This window comes from Betta splendens, chromosome 22 (assembly GCF_900634795.4).
Source record: "Betta splendens chromosome 22, fBetSpl5.4, whole genome shotgun sequence".
NCBI lineage: Eukaryota > Metazoa > Chordata > Actinopteri > Anabantiformes > Osphronemidae > Betta > Betta splendens.
Window position 1 is genome coordinate 7,191,255 of NC_040900.2, and position 21,313 is coordinate 7,212,567.

Consider the following 21,313-nt stretch of genomic DNA (forward strand, 5'->3'; position numbering starts at 1 on the left):
GGCCCGTCTTCAGATGGCCTCGCGTTCGCCGCTCGTCCCCGTTCCCGCAGTAGGGCCACATTCCTCAGCCCCTCAGCGCCGACGCCATAGTAACAGGGCCACAGCAGCGCCCAGGGCTTACACAGAGCTTATTCATGAATAGTCTATGTACTGTATGGCAGTCTGTCGCTGAGAAATGCCCCTCTCCCTCCCACCCTCCTTTCCACTCTAGTTGCTTCTAGTTGACCTATTTCCCCCTCGAGTCACCGATGAAGCCACATCAAGTCTTTGATGGTCTGCTTGTGACGATTAGCGACGATTAGGAAAAATAATTAACAGCTAACTTACATTACAACATCATGATTTGACATATAGGACATTTAGGCAGTTTGTATGCACAGGCTGCTCGCTAACTCTCTGATTTACTCTCCAGATATACACACACACTTGTGAAGCGCTAGAAGGAATCGCATGCATGTAAACAAGTCATAGTAGGAGCCCAATCTCTTCCTCGCATCTGAATCGCAACGGAAGCAAAAGAGGCCCGAACTGAAGCCACGGGGCGACCAAGCGAGCGAGAAGAAAGAGAGAAAGAAAGGAGGGGGATGGCGGGAACCATGAGGTGACAGGAAAGGTGTTGCACGGCGAGCTGGCCGAGGCGAGGGTCCGGCGGGCTCGTTAGCGTCGTGGGGCTAATGCCGCGGGCTCGTTAGCCTCGCAGGGCTAACGCTGCGCGCTAACGCCATGCTCTACGCTTGTTATCAGTCTGCGATTAGGATAATCTGCGACTCCTAACGTTAATGAACTGCACACATGTGGAGGAGGTGGACCAGGAATTGGGCTAAAGCAACTAGTGGGTTTAGCCCCAGCGCGACCCCCGCGGCGTCGGCTTTAGGGTCTGATTCGATCGTTCTCACCTCTCCGTTAGTTGTAAACGAGGCCTGCTTCTCATCCACGAGCAGCATCTCGGGTGTGGGTCTGTTTATGTGGGTACAACAGTGCTTATGGTTTATGGGGCGACAGCGGGCGGCATCTGCCTCGACCGGTCGGGCCGCTAACAGCCCCGTCTGTTGGAAGGCGGTTAGTGATTAATTCGTGACTCTGAAGCGTCATCGCGATGCTGATTCCTCAAAGAAAGAGGTCTGAATTGCTTTGTCCTTTGGGTCGTAGCGTTTTGTTTGGAGAGCGGATCTTATCGCCATCGTACACAGATTAGCAAACCGTCGCCTGCACTGATTCACGTCCGCCTCGGTGGAATCCTTGCTTTATGTTCCGTGGTATTGGCTCACGCCTTTCCTCTGTTTGTCCTGCATTCCATTTCCTTCTAATCAACATGTCACACGCGGTTGATGTAGAGGTGCGTGCTGGGTCGTGTTAAAGCGTCCTGGTCCTGATCCAACAAGGAAACTGGAGCAGATGTTGTCCAGCTTTCCGTGTAACTTCAGACGCTTTTGTGTTGTTTTTGAGTGACAGTGAGATGACAGGTCGACAAAGGCAGGCGGATTAGACCCGCACAGGCGTTTTGGTGAGAATCCAGCCGTTGCTCCAAAGATTTGGCTTTGTTTGCTCTGAATTCAAGCGTTAGTCCTTCAGTGGAAGCACTTAGGTCTGAAGAGTTATCTGGGAAAAAGTGAGAGGGACACACACACACACACACACACAGAAAATGCAGATAAGGACTTGCAGTGAATCAGAGTGTCTGAGACAAGAAGCACAGCGAACTACACTGGGTTCTAGAAAATACCACATAATCTCAAGTGTTTGCTGAGAGATTAATAATTCACAGTAACTGCTCATCTCCCCCATTGCTTTAGTCTTTGATATAGAAACTCACGAATGAGGACATGTTCTTTATTGAAATATGGTGATGCGATATGGACGGTGGCACCGCTGAATGTCCTCGTTTAGGATCGGGGCTGAGTTTCGGGATGAACGCTGTCAGTGAGAGTCCGCGCACGTGCCGCCGTGGCTTTCGGCAGCCGTGCACTCTAAAAGCCATTATTTCTAATGGCCTGGCGTGAGTGCCGAGCCCTAAGGATCAAACGCCCCGTTAAAAACCATATCGCCACAGAAGCCGGAGAAAAGGCGTGATTCTGTGCCGGTTCGGAAAACGCTCCGATGTCTGGTCTCCCGTGAAAACAAGCTGCAGAGCGAAAATGTGCAGCGTCATCAGGTTTTGAATAAACCCCCTTTCAGACGTTGGGATTCTTTGGTTTCTTCAACATCACATCTTTTATTGGTTTAATTTCTTTCTCCTCTCTCAGCGTTTTCGGTGTTGTTTTACAAGCCGCATTCGACCGTTGTTCAGCACTTTCATGCAGACGCGCGCGGTGATTCACCGGCCACCAGCGAGTTCACGTGGCCGTCATGTGACTCCACCGACGCAGCAAAAGCGCTAAACGCTAAAAAGGGGAAGGGAGCGACGCAGCTGGAGTCACAGGGAATTCTGACCTGCACGAACACGCACGTGCGCGCAACGGGGAGCGCTCGTCCCGCAAGCGGCCTATAAAATATGAATAGCATTCAGCGTTCCGCGTGTGGTGGCCCGCTCCCCACGTGCACCTGCAGCGCGTCGTACGTGCTAGTTCTACACGGCTGCGCTTCTCCATCACCCGCCTGCACGAGTGGTTGTTTTTTTTATTGGCAGGTCTCAGTTGTGTGAAAGCGAAAACACGAACGCACTCCAACGTCAGATGCGTCTCGGGAGCTTCTGTCAGAACTTTGCACGCGGCTCTGAGAGTCAACTCACACGGCTGCGAGACGCACGCGCACACACCGAGAGAGAAGAAGGAAATGTGAGTGTGAGAGAGAGAGAGAGAATATCTACCTGCACGAGGCCTGGTAGCAAATAAAAAAGCCGCACACATGCGTTCAGTAGGAAACGCACTCTTCATTTGACGCCCACTCATACTCGTTAGAACATTTGAACACTAACCCTCGTGTAGGAGTGCGCTTTTGGCAGAGCACGCGAGTGTGCGCGCGTGGTTACGAAAGTGCGAGAGAGCGAGACAGCGGGTGGATGTACTTGAGACGTCTGCGTTTGCGCGTTGGGGGAAAGTGCGTGTGTGTGTCTGCAGAGATAAAGGGGTGAAAAAAACACAAAACAAAACGACAGGAAAGGGAAGAGGAGAAAAAAGCACAAGGCTCCCGTCCTGAAAAACAGCTGACAGGATGACAGGCCTGCTGAGACGAGCAGAAACAAACCTATGCAGAGAGGAGAGGAGCAGCAAACATCTCCAGCATATAGAATATATCATTCTCCAGCTCCCTAAACCTCTATTCATTAGTCCGAAGTCCTGCTTCAGGGCTGCAGCGTTATAAAAGCCCACTGTTCAGATAAAAGAGAGGACGAGAACGACGTGGAAGGCAGAAAAAGAGCGTGCGTGTGATGGAAGCGTGTGCACGTGTGGCTTTTCAAACCCCAAGAATCATATCAGGCCCAGAGCAGATCTACACGAGTGTGCAGGTTATTTCTGTGAACGGGGCGGTTCGAAGGGGCATTATCATGCAAGTGAAACCTGAATAATGACTTTGAGCATTTTTTTTAACACGGGCGACAGAGCTGCCACCTCAAGGTCCCCCAAAGCGGTTTAATAAGATAAGGAGTGTGGATGCTGCAATCAGGAGAGGTGTGTGTGTATTAAAAAAAGGTTTAATGGGCAGCGGTTTGCAAAAGGGCCTCGGCGTTCCTGGGAAAACACTGCCGGGAAAGATGGGAAAATGAGAGAGTGTAAAGGATGGACTTTGCCTGCGCTTGATGAACAGCAGAGAGAGAGAGAGAGAGAGAGCAGAAGAGTGTGAATACCAGCTATTGTTGGAATGCTGTAGAAACACGCGGCAGAGAGGAGGGGGGAGGTTTGTGTGTGTGTGTGTGTGTGTGTGTGTGTGTGTGTGTGTGTGTGTGTGTGTGTGTGTGTGTGTGTGTGTGTGTGTGTGTGTGTGCATGCGCGTGCGTGTATGCATGCATGCTCAGAGGTCAGTGGGTTTTATCCTCTGTTTGAGCTGCTCCCTGTCAGAGATGCATTGAGTTCCGTGTTGGCAACCTAGCAACTATGTGCTTGAATTATTAGCTCGCCTGGACACAAGCCTAAAACAATCCAGCACGGCTTGGTTTCATACCAATGTATCAACGCGAGCAGAGTGAGTCCAGCAAGACCTCCGCTCTGGCAGCTCCCTCTGCTTTTAGTCCGCTGTTGGAACAGAGACACCGAGAGTGTGGGCACGGCTGCTTCATGGACCCCACGGCCCATGAAGTGAGCGTGTGGCTGCACCCGAAGCTGCCCATCAATTTGCGTTAAAAGACACTTGAAACCAATGACTCATTTCACCTGATGTGTGGACGATGTGAGGCGTCTGATGTGTGTGAGGTGTTATTATCTGAATCTGACCTGTAATGCATCTTTTCCCCTTCTGTCCTAATCACCCGCCTGTTTGCTTTGCCTCTGTAGGACCCTGCTGGCATCTTTGAACTGGTGGAGCTGGTGGGAAATGGCACCTACGGGCAGGTGTACAAGGTGAGGTTCCTCCACACTACCGCTCTCCGAGTAGCCTGCACGGAATAATGTGCCCTGTGACCGAGGGATCAAAGCCGTGCGAGAGAAATGGAGCAGATGTAAAATTGAATCCAGAGGAGGAGAAGTGTGGAACATGCTGCAGCGCTGCTCTGTCACACTCTGCTTCTTTTATTGCTGTTTGTTTCTGTATCATTTAACACTTTCCTATTTGAAGTGAGTAGTTTCCGGGGGAAGCGTTTCTCTGGGACACAGGAAGTGCTTGTTTTTGGTCTGATCCTGGGACATCGCTGTGGTTTCTGCTGTCAGCTGGGCTCAGGTGTTTCCTGGTGCCGTTTAGAACACTGTCCCCCTTGCTCGCTCGCTCGCCCGCCCGCTCGCTCTCTCTCTCCACGTCACACTCTGAACTTCCTCCTTCCACCAGGATGCGGCTGCAGCCGGTGGCGCGCTGGCTGGGGTAAACATGTGTTTGTGGAGGGCGTGAGGGTCACGGTCAGGTGGCGATGGCGAGGAGCCGGCAGAAGGTCAGGCAGAGGTCGGACGCGGCTCTCCACACGTCTAGAAATAACCTGACGGCCTTTAGCACGCGTGCACACACATAGGTGCTGTACTGTATGTGTGTGCGGCTGCAGCAGAGAACAGCAGAGTTATGTGGATCCATTTATTGCTGACTGCGCTGCCTTGGTGAAAGTCATGGCTCATTTACTGGCTGACATTCGGCCGGCGTGTCCCTATTCATTACTAAGCCACAGAATGCCCACGGCAGCAGCGGCGGCGGCCTGTTGGTATGGAGGCCTTTAACGTTGGGTACTGGTCAGCGGAGTTCAAAGTGTGTTAATTATAACGTGGCGAATAAACCAAACGTGCCCTGGTTCAGGCATTTGGCTTTGGCGCCTTGTCCCAAAGCTTCAAGGTTCAGTCTCGTTTGTCGCGGAATATTCAGGATGCCGAGAACGGGCCGGTACCAAAGCTCCGTGGTGTTTACTCTTGGAAGATGTCTCCTCCGTTGCGGGGAAACAGATACCGATGTAAAGTGGACAAGATTGGACTCATACATACAGATAAGGAGCGGAGTCGCTTGAGCAAAAAGGGCCCATTTTAAATTCCCCACGCGGTGGAGGCTGCTTATAGACAAGCTGCCTGGAGAGCATCAGCTTCATGTGAGCAGGTAAATCAGAGTCAGCCAGATGATAAATTGACCTTCAGCCTTGTGAGAATTGGCAAACTGGACTGGAAAGAAGGCACATTACACCACTGTGTGTGTGTGTGTGTGTGTGTGTGTGTGTGTGTGTATCTGCCTCAGCCTGGATCAATGAAGTCTTGTCACTGCTCTTTACTGAATAAAGGTGGAGTGAGGACTTTCTGCTCAGATGTAAAGATTACAGTCAAGCTGGCTGCAAACATGACTTTACTCTTCGCTAGGATGCTAAAAATAAACTCCATTTGCTCGGTGGCCGGGGGCCACTCTTGCTCCGACGTGCTCCGCGAGTCACCAAGTCGTGTCTTGATGCGTTTCACCAAGCAATAGGCCAGATTTTGTCGACAGTTACTGTGAAATTAAAAAAAAAAGTTACCAAATCTCTTTTCATCTTCAGATCAGACACTGCAGGTCATTTCCCTGCAACTAGTCCGGCCTTTTGCTGCAGTGTGTTTTCCTTTAAAGTGTGTACTTAGGTGAGTGTGTAGGTTTACGGGATGTGTGCGTCCGGTTGCACGCGCCGTGGTAACGGTCAGTGCGGTGTTTTATGTTTCTGGTGATAGAGCAGCTGTGCGGTGCCGCTGCAGCTCTGTGTGTCTGGGACCAGGAGATAACAGGTTTATCATCAATTCCATTACAGCATCTAGTTAAATGATACCGATCTGCTCTTTCCTCACTCTGTGCATCTCTTTTTTTTTCTCCTCTCATCAGATTTCATCATAATTAAAAAAAAAAAAAACCTTTTGAAAAGTTGTTGTCAGCTAAAACAGTGATGCTGTGGACAAAAAGAATTTTAGCTTGGCCTCTCATGGTTCTGTTTCTCATCAAGCCTCTGCTTCCTCGTCTCCATATGTGATCATGTCATCCTTTCTGTTCTTCAGGGAGCAGCCTGTGCCTACAGTATGTGTATATATAGCTGCTCCTGGCTGCTCTAAAAGGCCCATAAATAAAGAACATGGGTAATGCTGAATAATTAAACACATTCTCTCCCCTCACTAACCTCCATCTTCCTCCCGCTTGCTGTTTTCTTCAGCTGCCTCCGCCTGTTGTCATCATCTGCTCCTCCATCGCTTCCTGGTCCGCCTTTCCACGCCTCTCCCCTCCACTCCTGCCTCGACAGCCTAACTCTCCTTATTTTACCACACCTCTGCGTTTCTGCCGCCTCCTCCTCGCTTTCCGCCCGATGCTCGTGAATTTTTGATGCTCATGGGACTTGGAGTCCTCCACAACGGTGGAAGCGCTCCCTCGCCTCACAGGGAGCCGCGGCAGCGGTGGGTGATGAGGGGGAGGTGGCCTGATTGATTGGTTAATTGATTAATCGCAGCTCCTCGTCATGGCCGCGTGAAAACTCATTTTTCTTACTGATGGATGTGAGGATAACTTGAGAGGGCAACAAATCAACAAATCATATGTGGGTCACAAGAACACAACCACGACTGTGTGTGTGTGTGTGTGTGTGTGTGTGTGTGTGTGTGTGTGTGTGTGTCTCTCTGCTGTCTTCGTGCAGCGGGCGACCGGTCTCTCTCTCTCTGGTGACAGAACGCATCCACTCGGCTCCCCCTCAGGCGAAAGTGCTCCACGCACGCGTTAAATATTCACCAGCCACTCTGTCGCACGCAGATGCGCGCCTGCGTGCGAGCGGAGAGGGACGGTGACGCTGCACAAAAGCAGCTCTGCGGTTCAATCGCTAACACGTTTAACGCAGCCTTGATGTGATGGCATGTCGTCTGACGCTTAAAGCTTTTAAGACCGTGCACCACAACACAGAGGCTCCTCTATTAGCACCTTACAGCTCAAAGGCCTGATCTTATTAAGGATTGTTGGCTCGTCCGCTTGGTTGTTTGTTTGACTTAAAGGAAAAGGTTGATGGTGCTCAGCATAACTAATAAAATACCAGATTATGTCAACTTGTGTATCTGCACACTGAGCACCAGCTGAAGGTCTCAGCCTCCTGTAGTAAACACACGGCACAGCAGTCACGCTGCATCAGTGGATGTGTAAATGAGTGAAGAATGTACTGTTTGTGAGCATTAGTGCTAATGGGGAGCTGTCAGAAGGTCTCAGATGGGCTTGTCTGCAGGCTATAGGTGTGTGTGTGTGTGTGTGTGTGTGTGTGTGTGTGTGTGTGTGTGTGTGTGTGTGTGTGTGTGTGTGTGTGTGAGAGAGAGAGAGACGCTGCTTCGTGGGTATTTGTCGTCTCTGGAGTATTTATGAATGAACAGTAAACCATGGACGGATATTGTTCACACACACACACACACACACACACACACACACACACACACACACACACACACACACACACACACACACACACACCTGGCAGCATGTTCATTAGCCTACATCCCCTCTGTGTCTCCCCCAAGGCCAAACGCCCCACTTAGCATCCACCCAGAGCAGGGTCATCTAGTTTCCTTTCCGTCAATAACAATTTGTCAATTACTTTTCATCTCCATCCGCCCTTTAATACACACACACTGTAAATAACCACTAAGCAGAGACTTTTCCTCACACAGTGTTTCTGCACAGAGTTTCTGCTGATCAGTGGTTAAATCACTAACCCACACCAGCTGTTGTTTTTCACAGCCTTCACCTCCTCCCTCCTTCATGTGAGCATCTTCCATTCATCTCCTCCGTCCTTCTCTGCGCCCCCTCTCTCTCTCTCTCTCTCTCTCTCTCTCTCTCTCTCTCTCACCTCCGCTTTGTACAGTAAATCAGCTCGACTGTTTGCTTGACCTCCAGAGCTGCCGGAGCGTGATGCCGATGTGCTGAACCTGCCGCTTTGCTTCCTCGCCACCGTCCTCCTCCTCCTCCTCTGTAGAATTCCCTTCGCCTGCACGCAGTCTCCGGCTCTTTTGCTGCTGTTGTGTTTGTGCTTGTTGTGCACATATTGGGGAAAAAAAGATGTTTTTGTTGAACCCAGTCATGACTCTCTAGACATTTAGAGAAGTTTGAGGTAAAGTGGCTGAGTGGGTGGTTAAGTGGGTACCTGAGTGAAAATATACATGAAGCTATTTAGAAGCAGTTGAACTACATTAAATAAAACACACTACACAACTCACAACTGAGGGGCTGCTGTGGACCCCCTGCTGTGCCACAGAACCTTATTTACAGAACAATTGGTGCCATAAACTCACATTGAACTGGCAGCATCAAAGGGGCTTTGGCACTTCCACACCTCTGCTGGCCGTCAGTGGCCAGGTTTGTGTATTTCCCCTCCACTTGTGTGGCTGCGTTGACTATTTAGCGCTGCGTCAAATCCCGCCTTGACCCCGGATTACGCCGCTCATCGTTCGTTTGCGGGTCCGGCGGCTTGTTAATTAGCCTGTTACGGCGCGAGCGGGGGGGGTTAATGAGCGGCTATATTTCACACTGCTGATAGATTATTGTTTCAATAGGCTTTTTAGCCGATAACACCAGCCTCGTTCAGAGCCGAATCAACATTAGATGAGTGTCTGCTGCAAAAGAGCTTTTCCTTCCTGCAGCCGCCCCCACCTCGCGTCAATAAAACCCCCTGGACCAGTCTACAGATCATTGCTCTCATCTTTCTTCCTTTCATCTGGCTCCTTTCTCTCTTGCTTTCCTCCCCTCCACCCTTCTTTCTTTACAACCTTATTCTCCCGCAAACTCTCTGCTTGTGTGTGTTCCCATCCCGGCTGCTCTTGTTATATCGTCTCTCTGCTCTTTTCCTTACTTGTGTGTGAGTGCCTCAGGGCGCTTCTATATTTCCTGGCCAGTGCGGTAGTAGATTGGAATGGAGGCCTTTGTCGCTTTTATTTACTGCCTCACTGACTCGGTTGTGGTGGTGTGTGTGTGTTTGTGTGTGTGTGTGTGTGTGTGTGTGTGTGTGTGTGTGTGTGTGTGTGTGAGAGAGAGCTTGTGAAAGTGCAGAATGATTGCAGGTGTTTGAACTGCAGCGAGGTGTGTCTGGGAGTATTGCCCCCTCGTTTCGACGGGGCCTCTGGAGCAGATCTGCGTTTGTAATGTCTGTTAGACCAAAGTAGCTTTAATTCTGCCGCCGAGCATGCTGGGATTGAAGGGGGCAGATGTGAACCGGCGGGTATTGATACCGTGGCACCGAGTAAAAATGGCGGTGGACTGAAAGAGCTTCGAGCCTAGAATGTCAGCGGCGAGAGAGTGGCGGCCGGGGGCCACATCACATAACCCCCCCCCCCTCATGTGATGCCATTAGCATGCTGGCAGGCCCCATGCCAGGACGGCATGCTTTGATGACAGGCAGTCAATTGTTGCCTGATGTCTGTCTGTGTGTGTGTGTGTGTGTGAGGATTACCATGACTGCACAGATCAGGATTATGGTGTGACCCATTTCCCTTTTACTTAGAGCTGGCAACACAATCTGGCGATATGTTCACGGCGAGCCATTGTGCGTTTGTGCATATGCTTTGGTGTGTTTTCTATGTTTGGCTCTGTCTTGCCGTGAGCTAGTGCACTACGGGACTCCGGCGGCCCAGCGTTGCCGGTGGAGTCAGTTGACATCAACGTGAGTTGCGATCTGGAAAATCTCTGCCACGCTGAGCATCTTAATCAAGGCTCTGCCCGTGAAGTGGGTTTGAATCTCAGTGAAATCTCAGACAATCGCTGCTTGGAAAGGAACAAATCAATCTTAATTATGGCCGGTTCTTGAACGCCGTAATGAGATTTTTGGTTAATGGTCCAAAACGTGTAGAACCGTGGACATAGGTGTTAAATTTTGGTTCATGTAAAGGCTCCAATAATAAAAACAGCAAACTGAGGAGCTCTTTAAAGTAGCTTGACCACACGGTAAACACGTGCTAAAGACAGATGCACTGACATTAAACTCCTTCAGTGAACTCATCCTGTGCTCACCCCCCCCCCCCTTCTCCTCCCCACCTCCTTAATAGCAACATCGGAGCAATAGTTCCTTGTTCCCCGTCATCTCCTTGTGGTTGTGTTTAAGTGTTGAGCCCGCTGTACTTTCCGCAGCCAAGCCTGTTGCTAGGCTACGACAGGAAGTGTCCTGCATAGTAAATGTGTCCGCGTGGGGTTGGGGAGGGGGGGGTGTAATTGACTTGGCAAGGGCATGGGCGCGCACACACAATAAACAAAGTGCACACGCACCGCGGACGCTGCAGGTTCTGTGAGACGGAGTGGCAGCAGGTTGTAGCGAGGCTGAGGGAGGGGGCGATGGAGGGGACGATGGAGGGGCAATGGGGGCTCCGCAGCCCGCAGCGCCGGCCGATCCATTTGTTTGCACGGATCGGATTCGGGGAATCGTAAAAGAGAATCATCGCGCGCCCTCTTCCACCTCCCGAGACGCCGACGCTCACACCCTCAAGCGCATCTTCCCCTCGGCTGCTGTCGCCGCGCACCCGCAATTAATCACCGTGATGTGTTGCTGCTGATGATGATGATAATAGGTGCACTTCGTGTCGGTTTGACAGCAGACAGACGAGAGATGAGGAAGCACCCGGCGACACGCACATGTCCAGCCCCCTTAATGACAGCCCATTTATTCTTAAGCACACGCTGTAGGACCTGCTACGCGTGAAGCCGTCTGTTTTGCTAGCTTGATAGAGGACATTTTGGATTCCAAACCCATGCGCCGTACGAAACGCTGACCTGCAGAGAGGATGTCGGGTGATGAATCCTCCACCTGAAGGCTGATTGGAGATCAGCTTCACATCAGTTTGCTGTCTCCATCAGAGACCATCCAAGTGGAACAAACATTTGGCAATTTGGTCACTCGAACGCACCTTGTTTGGTGGCATCATAGGTCACTGTGAGTGTGGTGGCTGACACATGTTTTTGCTATTTGGCTCCAAACTGTTTATTTAATGGATAATTGTTTTCTGATTCGCTCAGGGCCCTATCAGCAGATGGAGGCTTGGACACACTTGACGCACGCATGATGCATTAGCAGAGGCAAAGTGAACGAGTTGCAGGGAACCCAGACCTACAATAGGGAGACGCAATGAAAAGCATAAGGAGCAGACTGTGAGAAGTTAAGAGGTTTAGATAATGAGAGGAAGAGTCGGGGGGCTGTGATGGGGGGGGGCTGCAGATCTAGGTCAGAGCAGCAGCAAAGCAATGACGAGTGGAGGAAGGGATGAACAGGACTCAGCCTATTAGAAAGACATGAGAGCGGATCACAATAATGTTGTTACTAGGGCTTGATTTCGAGTATGCTCCTCCTCTACAATAAGCACAAATTTGTTTGGGTGCTAAACAAACACAACGTAGGTGGGACAGAAGTCGTCGGGGCTCAGAGTAACATTCTCCTGATGCTTGTTTTGCTCGAGCAGCGGTCGAAAGTCCAAATGAGTCCTGGCATTCAAGAAGCTGGGCTCCGTCACTTGTCACTGCATGGTAACGGTTCCATTTGTCATCCTGAGCCGTCGCTACGGAATAAAACGCATTACGCTGAGGCCGTTGGAAATTCCTCTTTGACATTGATGTAACTAAGAGGACGAAGACGGAGGACGTGATGAAGATGATGCTCGGTCGTTTAATAAGGCTGGCGGGCGTGAGCGTGTCAGGAGGGGGGGGGGGGGGCGCTGTCAGGTGCCTCAGCATAATGAGTCTCAGCCATGTCTAATGTCTGTTTGACACGTTCCCTTAGTCACTGTGGAACCCCTGCAATCATCACCTCGTAGCTCGTCCTTCCACTGCGCGAGCGCTGGAATGAGAGCGTCTTATGTTTGGAACGTGTATGTGTGAGAGAGTTTCATAAGTGGCTGTAATTCCTTTGTTGGCTTCCAACAAAGCCGGGCCTTGTGCTCGTGGAATTGGGGCAGTCTGATCCTAATGAGAAATCCCTGTTCAATCTTTCCAGCTCTTGTACTCTTACTGTGTGTGTGTGTGTGTGTGTGTGTGTGTGTGTGTGTGTGTGTGTGTGTGTGTGTGTGTGTTTGTGTGTGTGTGTGTATAAAAGAGACCGATCGTGTGCAACAGTGCTTAGTTTGCATAGTGCAGCGTTGGAGTGTGACACAATTTATAATCATGTTAAAACCCAGACTTTCTTTAGCAATAAATCAGCGGGTTTTAAAGTTTTTAATTCTAATGGAGATGTTTAATGTTTGCTTCATTCAGGGGCCTCGGCTTATGTTAGTGATGATGTCAGAGGTCGTCTTGTGACGGGAGTTTTGCTGCTCGTTCTATATTTGTGACGGTACAAAAACAAGTCTGCTGCCTGGATTGTTTTACAGTTAGAAGCCTTCTACTCACAAGCCGTTGATCAAGTGGAGTGAGTTTGAGTCTGCGGGTACGATTGGTCCGTTACAACAGCACCAAAGCAGGAAGTGACTAACGACCAGCGCTCGGGTGCAACAGATGCACATCAACCCCAGCGAGAACCCACCGTAACGGCTTCAGGGGCGCTTTGGGTCCAGACCCTTGACACAGCCCTGCTCCTGTTTGGTGTTTGCTCGTGCCACCGCTGCTACAGTAAGCGGCTCAGACCGTAATGGCTAATCATGGGCGTCCAGACGGGCGCAGGGACAGTAACAGCCGTCTGTTACAGAGGCTCGATTAGCCGCCTGCAGGCCCGGACGCTCTGTCGCTAGCGAAGCCGCGTCGTCTCCTCGCCTCCTTGGCTCCTTGGTTCCTTGGTTCCTCGCCTCCTGGCGCCTCGGCTCCCGTTACATAACGGGGGTCGGGCTCGTCGGTCGCTGTCTGTCGCCTTTTGTTTTTCTTGCCTTTTGTTTTGTCATTTGTACGCGGATGACTGTAAATCACATCACAGTGACATTGTGGAATGTCGGCCGTCATGCTGTCGCTTTGAGTCCTGTCAGCAGCAAGACGACTTGCGTCACCTTTCACTTTTCTTCTTGAACATTTCACGTCCTTTTGATTCTTAAACGCCTGAGACTGTAATAAGCACCTGAGGAGGTGATGAGACTGACACAGATCAGAAGGAAATATTTACTGTATGTTTTATACTATGCATACATGGAATCATTTGTTCCCTCCACAACTTGATGATGATGATGATGATGATATATAATAATTAACAATATAGTAATAATATTAGTAAAGGAACGTACACATGGATACTGACGTGTTTCTTCTGTTTCCCATCTCTCTCTTCTTTGTCCCTTCATCTCTGTGTCTGACTCCTTTCTCCAGGGTCGCCATGTTAAGACTGGGCAGCTGGCAGCCATCAAGGTCATGGATGTCACCGGGGTAAGATACACACACACACACACACACACACACACACACACACACACACACACACACACACACACACACACACACACACACACACACACACATAGAAACCCATCTAAAGTGATTATACCACCTTCTAGCATGTCATCTAATTATAAGTAATGAGTCAGCGCTGGTGTGTGCAATCACGTTTGTGCCGGTGCTGTGGAGGAGAGGAAACGAGGATGGGCCGATTGCCATGGTAATATTAGCTGGAGGTATTAGGGCAGCAGTGTGGTCTCAGGCGTGTCTGCAAAGCAGGAGAGGATCTCTGCTATATTTAGAGATGCTCTCGCCCACGCCTCCCTGTCAGCGCTCAGCTGCCAGCAAGACAACTAAGGCCCGCAGGAGCGACGCAACAAAGGAGCCATGAATGGATGGATGAAGGCGCCGCAGCATGAATGGATGAATGAATGGATGAGGAAATGAATATATGCTTGAAGATGAATGAATGTAGTAATCAGGAACGGATAACAAGTATGAATGACATGAATGTCTGAATAGATCTGCTTAAATACAATAAGTGCTTTATTAATTAAAGATTGGAAATTAAATAAGGGGCAACTAAATGAGCTGCTACTGTACAAAACCAGCTTAGCGAACCTAGAATGTCTTTGTTTTCTTCTCCATTGAGCACTAAATTGAAGTAATCAAAGTATTATGTTCCCAAACTGCAGCTTATAAATAAGAAGGAACACTTTTAAGCAGCCAATAACTGCCACCATAACAATTGCTCTCAAACAAGTCCTTTTGGCTTCGCGGCGGCAGTAACCCTTTTAAAAGCAAAGTGATTAAAAAGCAAAGCTGTCGTCGTGGATGATTTAAAGGCCAGCTGCGAGCTCTCGGAGCTCCAATGGATTCAGAACGCGAACCCATCCGCAGCTCCGTCGCCGTCCTGCCGAGTTATTTGAGGCGCGTTTCAAGTCTGACGATTCATTCTGCTTTTACCTCCTTTCACCTGCGACAGGATGAGGAGGAGGAGATTAAAGCCGAAATCAACATGCTGAAGAAGTACAGTCACCACCGCAACATCGCCACCTACTACGGCGCCTTCATCAAGAAGAACCCGCCCGGCATGGACGACCAGCTCTGGGTACGGCCGTGCTGTGTGTCTGCGCGCGAGGAGGAAGCTGGGACTTTCAGGACGACGCAAAGTCGTACCCATTAATCACTGTTGTGTGACGTGAAGGGCGTGCGTGCATTCAGATATGTATATGTGCAGAATATACAGCACTCACCGCGTGTGCATGTGAGAAGAGAGTGAGTGTTTGTCTGGCGGCTGCAATAAATCACCTATTAATGTGATCTAAGGGAGCTCTCACTTCTCTGATGCCGCCGCATTCATCACACAACAATGAGAGGACGCGCAAACGCGTGCACGCGCACGCGCACGTTTCCTCCTCCTTTGAGTCAACAGCTGCGTGTGCGTCCCCGCGTGGACGCGTGTTAGCGTCCCGCTCCACCTCCCTGCGCTTTCACCCGCGTCCCGCTCCGCTTGTTGCGCTTGTCTCGGCGTGTTCTGATGCTCATCGCCAGCCTCGGGTCGACAAGCGGTGCCAGCCTCCTCCTCCTCTTCCTCCTCTTCCTCCTCGCCTCTGAGCTTGAAGCGAAGCCAGGACCGAGCGGCTGAACTTTTGGCCCGCGCGGTCTCCCTGGATGCAGCGTTGGGAGAGGATGAAAGAGGAGAGGAGAGGAGGCGAAGGCAGCTGCAGCCAGAGGACGGGCCGGGACAGAAAGGACATCCCCTGACCCCGCTGAGTCAGCGCATGTCACTGGTTCCTCCCGTTTCTGTGGCGAAAGCCATTGTGACGGGTGACAGAGAAGAAGACTCAAAAAAACAAACAAATCCAAATATTATGGTATATGCATATTTAAAGTTGTGTGTGTGTGTGTGTGTGTGTGTGTGTGTAGCTGGTCATGGAGTTCTGTGGCGCCGGCTCAGTGACAGACTTGATCAAGAACACCAAGGGCAACTCTCTGAAGGAGGAGTGGACCGCCTACATCTGCAGAGAGATTCTCAGGGTGAGTGGCTGCAATGCTGCAACTGTCATCAGTAAACACAGACACGCAGTGTGTGTCAGGAGTTCTCGATATCAAATCAACATCCCAGCACGCCCACATCAGTGAAGATAACCTGAAATATTTGACTGATTTTACTGTCGTGCTTCTTTACGCGCGAGTCTGAACCGAAGCGCCACGCCGCGCTGCTGTTTTGTTCCGCCGCCACCGTCGCTCTGGCTTGTTTTCGCTCCTTCCGAACGCTTCCTCGTCGTGACAAAGGTGCAGCAGGTTCCAACCTGCCTGCAGAGCACCCGCATCACCCCCCACCGCTGGCGTCCGGCGATGCCCCATCGGTTCAGCATCGATGCCAGGCGTGACTGGACGCGGGGCTCCCTCTCTCCCACTGCTGTATCTCCTCCATCGCCTCTCACACAGAGCGACTGTATCGCTGCATCTTGTCACTTATACGCAGCGCTGCTCTGAGCTCAGGCGACAGTGACTTCCCTTCACACTCTCTTGTTTCTTCCTTCATCCTCGCTCGTCCCTGGCATCGCTTCGTGCTCTCTCTCTTTCTCCGTTTATTTATTTAGTCATTGCTCTTTTCTCCCTGTCGGCCTCCGTCCTTTCAGATCATCTCTCCCTCTGTCCCTTTTGTCATCGCGTCACTGTTCCTTCTTGTAGCTTCTGTTCACATTCTTCTTTGTTGTTTTTTTTAAATTTTACTTATTGCTTTGTTTTGTTTAAACTGAATCTATTTCACATTCATGCTGCTGGCAGCTTGGTCGGAGGTCAAGGTCAGCTCCACAGCAGCGCCGCTGCTCGAGGACGCCTCCTTTTGGAAATGAGTTCTTCGTCTAGTGGCAACAATCTGGCCTTGGGTCATTAGTTCCTTCCTTCACGCTGTGCCTCTGCCTCCCCGTCTGCAGGGTCTGACTCATCTCCATCAGCACAAGGTCATCCACAGAGACATCAAGGGCCAGAACGTCCTGCTGACGGAGAACGCAGAGGTCAAGCTAGGTCAGTGAGTCGTCCAACATCGCTTGACAAAATGCTTTTTTGATTTTGGAATCAGTGTGTGTGTGTGTGTGTGCGTGCGTGACGGTGCTCTGTCTTCTTTTATGCTGCACCAGCTACTGTGGTGCTCGTGGTGCAGTCTGCAGAACTGAAGAAAAAACACTCTCTGTTCCTCTCCCCCAGAAACCAGTGGGGAGGGGATTATTAGGTGTGTGTGTGTTGTTAAAGCGGGCAGGCTAATTCGTTCCTGTTAAGAGTCCATTATGGAACTCGCTAAAGCCCACTGGTGTGCTTAGAGTCCAGCACACACACACACACACACACACACACACACACACACACACACACACACACACACACACACACACACACACACACACACACACATTAGACTGTAACCCCAGACTTTGTTCGCCCTGCAGTGGACTTCGGTGTCTCCGCCCAGTTGGACCGGACCGTGGGTCGGAGGAACACGTTCATTGGGACGCCGTACTGGATGGCGCCCGAGGTCATCGCCTGTGACGAGAACCCTGAGGCCACGTACGACTTCAAGGTGCCTCCGCAGCGCCGCTTCTCTACGTCAGTGCACCTCGTGTGCTCCTGTGTGTTCACACTCTGTCTCTTTCAACACAGAGCGATTTATGGTCCCTTGGAATCACAGCAATAGAGATGGCTGAAGGAGCGCCACGTACGTAACTGCATTTAACTTGCAATATGGAAATCACACTAGTGAACTCAAACCAGTGAAGACATGATTCTAATGCATGCCAAGGAGCAGATATAAATCAGTGGCTGCTGTTCAAGATCCTGAGAACACATCAGTGTTGGCTGTAGCTTACATGCATTATCCCAGTGCTAGAGGTGCTTGCACACAGGCTGCAGAACTTGTTTTCTCACTACAGTTTATTTTTTGTTCATCGTAAAAAACATTTCCTGGTTAAAGTTCACCTGCACCACAGTTGGTTGTGATTAAGCGAGTCGGACTCGTTTTCGCCCCATATTTATTCTTAGATTTGTGAAGAAGTGAACTTCCTGGAAAACCTTTTCCCAAGCTAAAGTGAGTGAAGTAGTAAACATAGAGATGATGATTTAATTTAGTCAAGGATGTTGAGGTTATGCAAGAGGTTGTTTCAGTGCCTGCCCCGCAGGTTTTTAAAAACTAAGTGGGAGCGGATTCATTGTAAAGCTGCTGTTTGTCCCCAGCGCTGTGCGACATGCACCCGATGAGAGCCCTCTTCCTCATCCCACGGAACCCCGCCCCCAGGCTCAAGTCAAAGAAATGGTGGGTGCCCCGCGTTCGCTGGCGGCCACGGGAGATAGCTGCTTTGGGGGCGCTGGGTTTTCTCACGGCTTCGTGCCGTTTCAGGTCAAAAAAGTTCCAGTCGTTCATCGAGAGCTGCCTGGTGAAGAGCCATGGCCAGAGACCCAGCACGGAGCAGCTGCTCAAGCACCCCTTCATCAGGGACCTGCCCAACGAGCGGCAGATCCGCATCCAGCTGAAGGACCACATCGACCGCACCAAGAAGAAGCGGGGCGAGCGAGGTGAGGCCCGAGGGAGATAGAAGTCACACTCTCAGTTTCTGACGCAGTCACACATAGTCTGATGATGTGAGCGAAGGCTGACGCATTCACCGCGTCGAGAGGCTTTAGGCCCCGAGCTGATGTTCTCCACGTCGCTACACGCGGTAAAATTACAATTTGGAAGAATTCTAAAAGTGCCTTCGAGGAGTGAGTGGCGCGGAATGTCAAGATCGTGAGCGGTTTCGTAATGAGCAAAGGTGGTTCAAGGGCAAAATGAGGAATGGCTTTGCTCGCTCTTGGTTAATGCGTTAATACTTTCTCTCCTCCCACCAGATGAGACGGAGTACGAGTACAGTGGCAGTGAAGAGGAGGACGAGGAAAGAGATGTTGGTGAACCCAGGTCAGTGAATGCATCAATGTCTGTGAACTCCAAAACACCCCCCCCCAAAAAATAAAAGAATCACCGTCCTACCTGTGCCTCCTCAATACAGCTCCATCATCAACATCCCCGGCGAGTCCACGCTGAGGCGGGACTTCCTGCGCCTCCAGCTGGCCAATAAGGAGCGATCGGAGGCGCAGCGGCGGCAGCAGCTGGAGCAGCAGCAGAACGAGGAGCACAAGCGCTTACTGTTGGCCGAGAGGCAGAAGCGCATCGAGGAGCAGAGGGAGCAGAGGAGGCGGCTGGAGGAGGTGAGCGGGAGGAGTGTTAGAGACACACACACACACACACACACACACACACACACACACACACACACACACACACACACACACACGCGCGACCATGACCTGACTCCACTTTGACCCATCCCATCAAGTCCAAGTGTGTCTTTGACGTTGGGCAAATGCACTTGTATGAATGTTTGATTTAATGCTTTTAATCCTACACGTTCTATCAAATGCAATATTATTAGAAGAATCCACATGGCGACACGTTAGTAAAGTTACTGTACAAGGAGACGCGCTAAAATAAGGTCAGGCATCAAAGACTCAGCGTTTTGTCTTCCCCGCTCTGACAGCAACAGCTCCGGGAGCACGAGCTGAGGAAGCAGCACGAGAGGGAGCAGAGGAGGCGCTACGAGGAGATGGAGCAGCACCGCAGGGAGGAGGAGCGTAGGCACGCCGAGAGGGAGCAGGTCCGTACCCCCCAGGGAGGCGCGGAGGAGGCTTCCTGTGTCTGCGGACAGATAGACCTGCCACCGTTTACCCAGTCACTCATCACTTCCTCTCAGCGCAGATACAGATGCTGCATAATTTATTTCAGCCTTCCTTCCTTCCTGTCGTTCAAAACCTTCTGCAGGTTTTATCCTCTTTCAAACACAGTGACTGGGTCCCAGTATAATCTCTGTGACCATCAAGCTGGATCCTGTTCCATCTCTGTCTGTCCTGTTTTCCTTCTGCATGTACATTCTATTTCTATGTTTCTCCGACGTTTCTACCACTTCTCTCTCTCCTCCAACTCCACTTTGCTGCTCCTCCCCTGTGTTCACTTTCATCTGTCCTGCTTCCCTTTCACCAAGCGTCCAAGTGTTTCGCGTATAAATCCTCAAACCTATTGCCTCTCCGTCTCATTGTGATTGTGTCTTTGTAAAACACCAATTATTCAACAATGCGAATCTCCTTCGCTTCATCTGGCTTCTGACTATTATCTCCGTTCACAGCCACCGCGGGAGATTATCTGCTCCTGTTTCTTCTCTCTCTCTCTCTCGTGGATGCTCAGATTTCCTGACTTCTCTCTCGATCTATTTCTATCTCCCTGTGCCGACACGCTGCTCAGGAATATATCCGTAGACAGCTGGAGGAGGAGCAGAGGCAGTTAGAGATCCTCCAGCAGCAGCTACTCCAGGAGCAGGCGCTACTGCTGGTAACCATAGGCCTCCCACGTGCTACCACCTCCCCCATCTGTGCTGTGTGGCCCCCTTTATCCCCACTGCATCAGTGACGACCGTGCAGACGAACCGACTCACCAAAACCACACGAAGCCAAAACAAGGCTTTTGTTACCTTTTTAATTCTTATTTTGAAAATATCCCGATCGATGCTGGCACGTAGGGAGCTGCTGGGTTGGCTGGATCTCAAAGGACTCCCCCGAGGGGCCGGGAAGAACTGTTTTGTCGGTCCTAATCATGTTGGCCCGCACAAAGTGAACACATCCAAGAGAAAAATAGGACATAGTTGTTTTTCATGAAAGGCTTTTATCTCGTGCCCCTTGTGTTGTGTGCAGGGCAGCTGTGCTTTATTGGTGCAGGGAATACTAAAGTAGTCTTGCCCAGTGCTCGAGCCTTTTGAGATCCAACCCACATAAAAACCCAGGATGCGTTTGGGTTTTGGCTTCCCTTAACATTGCCGACCTTCCATTCATCCTCATGGTTTTGGTCATTGTTTGCACTGTGCATGCTCCATTTACTGTATGTGATTGTACTTGTCAGCGATTATGTATTTGTGATTTGCATGATCCGTGGAAGTCGTTTATCTATTTGTTTTCTAATTTCACCATCACTACATGTGAATGACTTGAATTGAGTTGTTGTGTCTCCCTACTATGAACCCGCTCCTCCTTCCTTCCACGCTAACTCCCATTCCCTCTCTTCCCTGTACATGTTTTGCCTCCCCCCCTCCCCCCTTTTCCATGTAGGAGTACAAGCGTAAGCAGATAGAGGAGCAGAGGCAGGCGGAACGGCTGCAGAGGCAGCTCCAGCAGGAGAGAGCCTACCTGGTGTCTCTGCAGCAGCAGCAGCAGCAGCAGCAGGAGGGCAGACAGGCTGAGAAGAAACCGCTTTATCACTACAAAGATGTCGTCAATCCCAATGACAAGCCCGCCTGGGCTAAAGAGGTAAATCACAACATGCATGACGTACAGAAACCTGCACGAGGGGACGACGGACATCCAGAGGCCTTGT

At 50.7% G+C, this 21,313-nt stretch overlaps 1 protein-coding gene across 13 annotated transcripts in view; it reads left to right on the forward strand.

Moving 5' to 3' along the window:
* tnika (TRAF2 and NCK interacting kinase a) overlaps positions 1 to 21,313 on the forward strand; it is a 36,801-nt gene that overhangs the window by 2,486 nt on the left and 13,002 nt on the right. For 9 of the 13 annotated variants that reach the window (XR_008693677.1, XM_029139922.3, XM_055505826.1 and 6 more), the window contains exons 2-15: positions 4,428 to 4,493; positions 13,795 to 13,851; positions 14,846 to 14,971; positions 15,790 to 15,900; positions 16,806 to 16,896; positions 17,316 to 17,446; positions 17,527 to 17,581; positions 18,097 to 18,175; positions 18,260 to 18,435; positions 18,748 to 18,814; positions 18,906 to 19,104; positions 19,434 to 19,550; positions 20,192 to 20,278; positions 21,049 to 21,246. Coding sequence is in view for 12 of the 13 variants with exons in the window: in XM_029139922.3 (XP_028995755.1) it covers positions 4,428 to 4,493; positions 13,795 to 13,851; positions 14,846 to 14,971; positions 15,790 to 15,900; positions 16,806 to 16,896; positions 17,316 to 17,446; positions 17,527 to 17,581; positions 18,097 to 18,175; positions 18,260 to 18,435; positions 18,748 to 18,814; positions 18,906 to 19,104; positions 19,434 to 19,550; positions 20,192 to 20,278; positions 21,049 to 21,246 (1,560 nt within the window). In the remaining variant the exon portion in view is untranslated. The remainder of the gene's footprint in view (positions 1 to 4,427; positions 4,494 to 13,794; positions 13,852 to 14,845; positions 14,972 to 15,789; positions 15,901 to 16,805; positions 16,897 to 17,315; positions 17,447 to 17,526; positions 17,582 to 18,096; positions 18,176 to 18,259; positions 18,436 to 18,747; positions 18,815 to 18,905; positions 19,105 to 19,433; positions 19,551 to 20,191; positions 20,279 to 21,048; positions 21,247 to 21,313) is intronic. The other 4 variants (XM_055505827.1, XM_055505828.1, XM_029139934.3 and 1 more) reach the window with 1 other exon arrangement.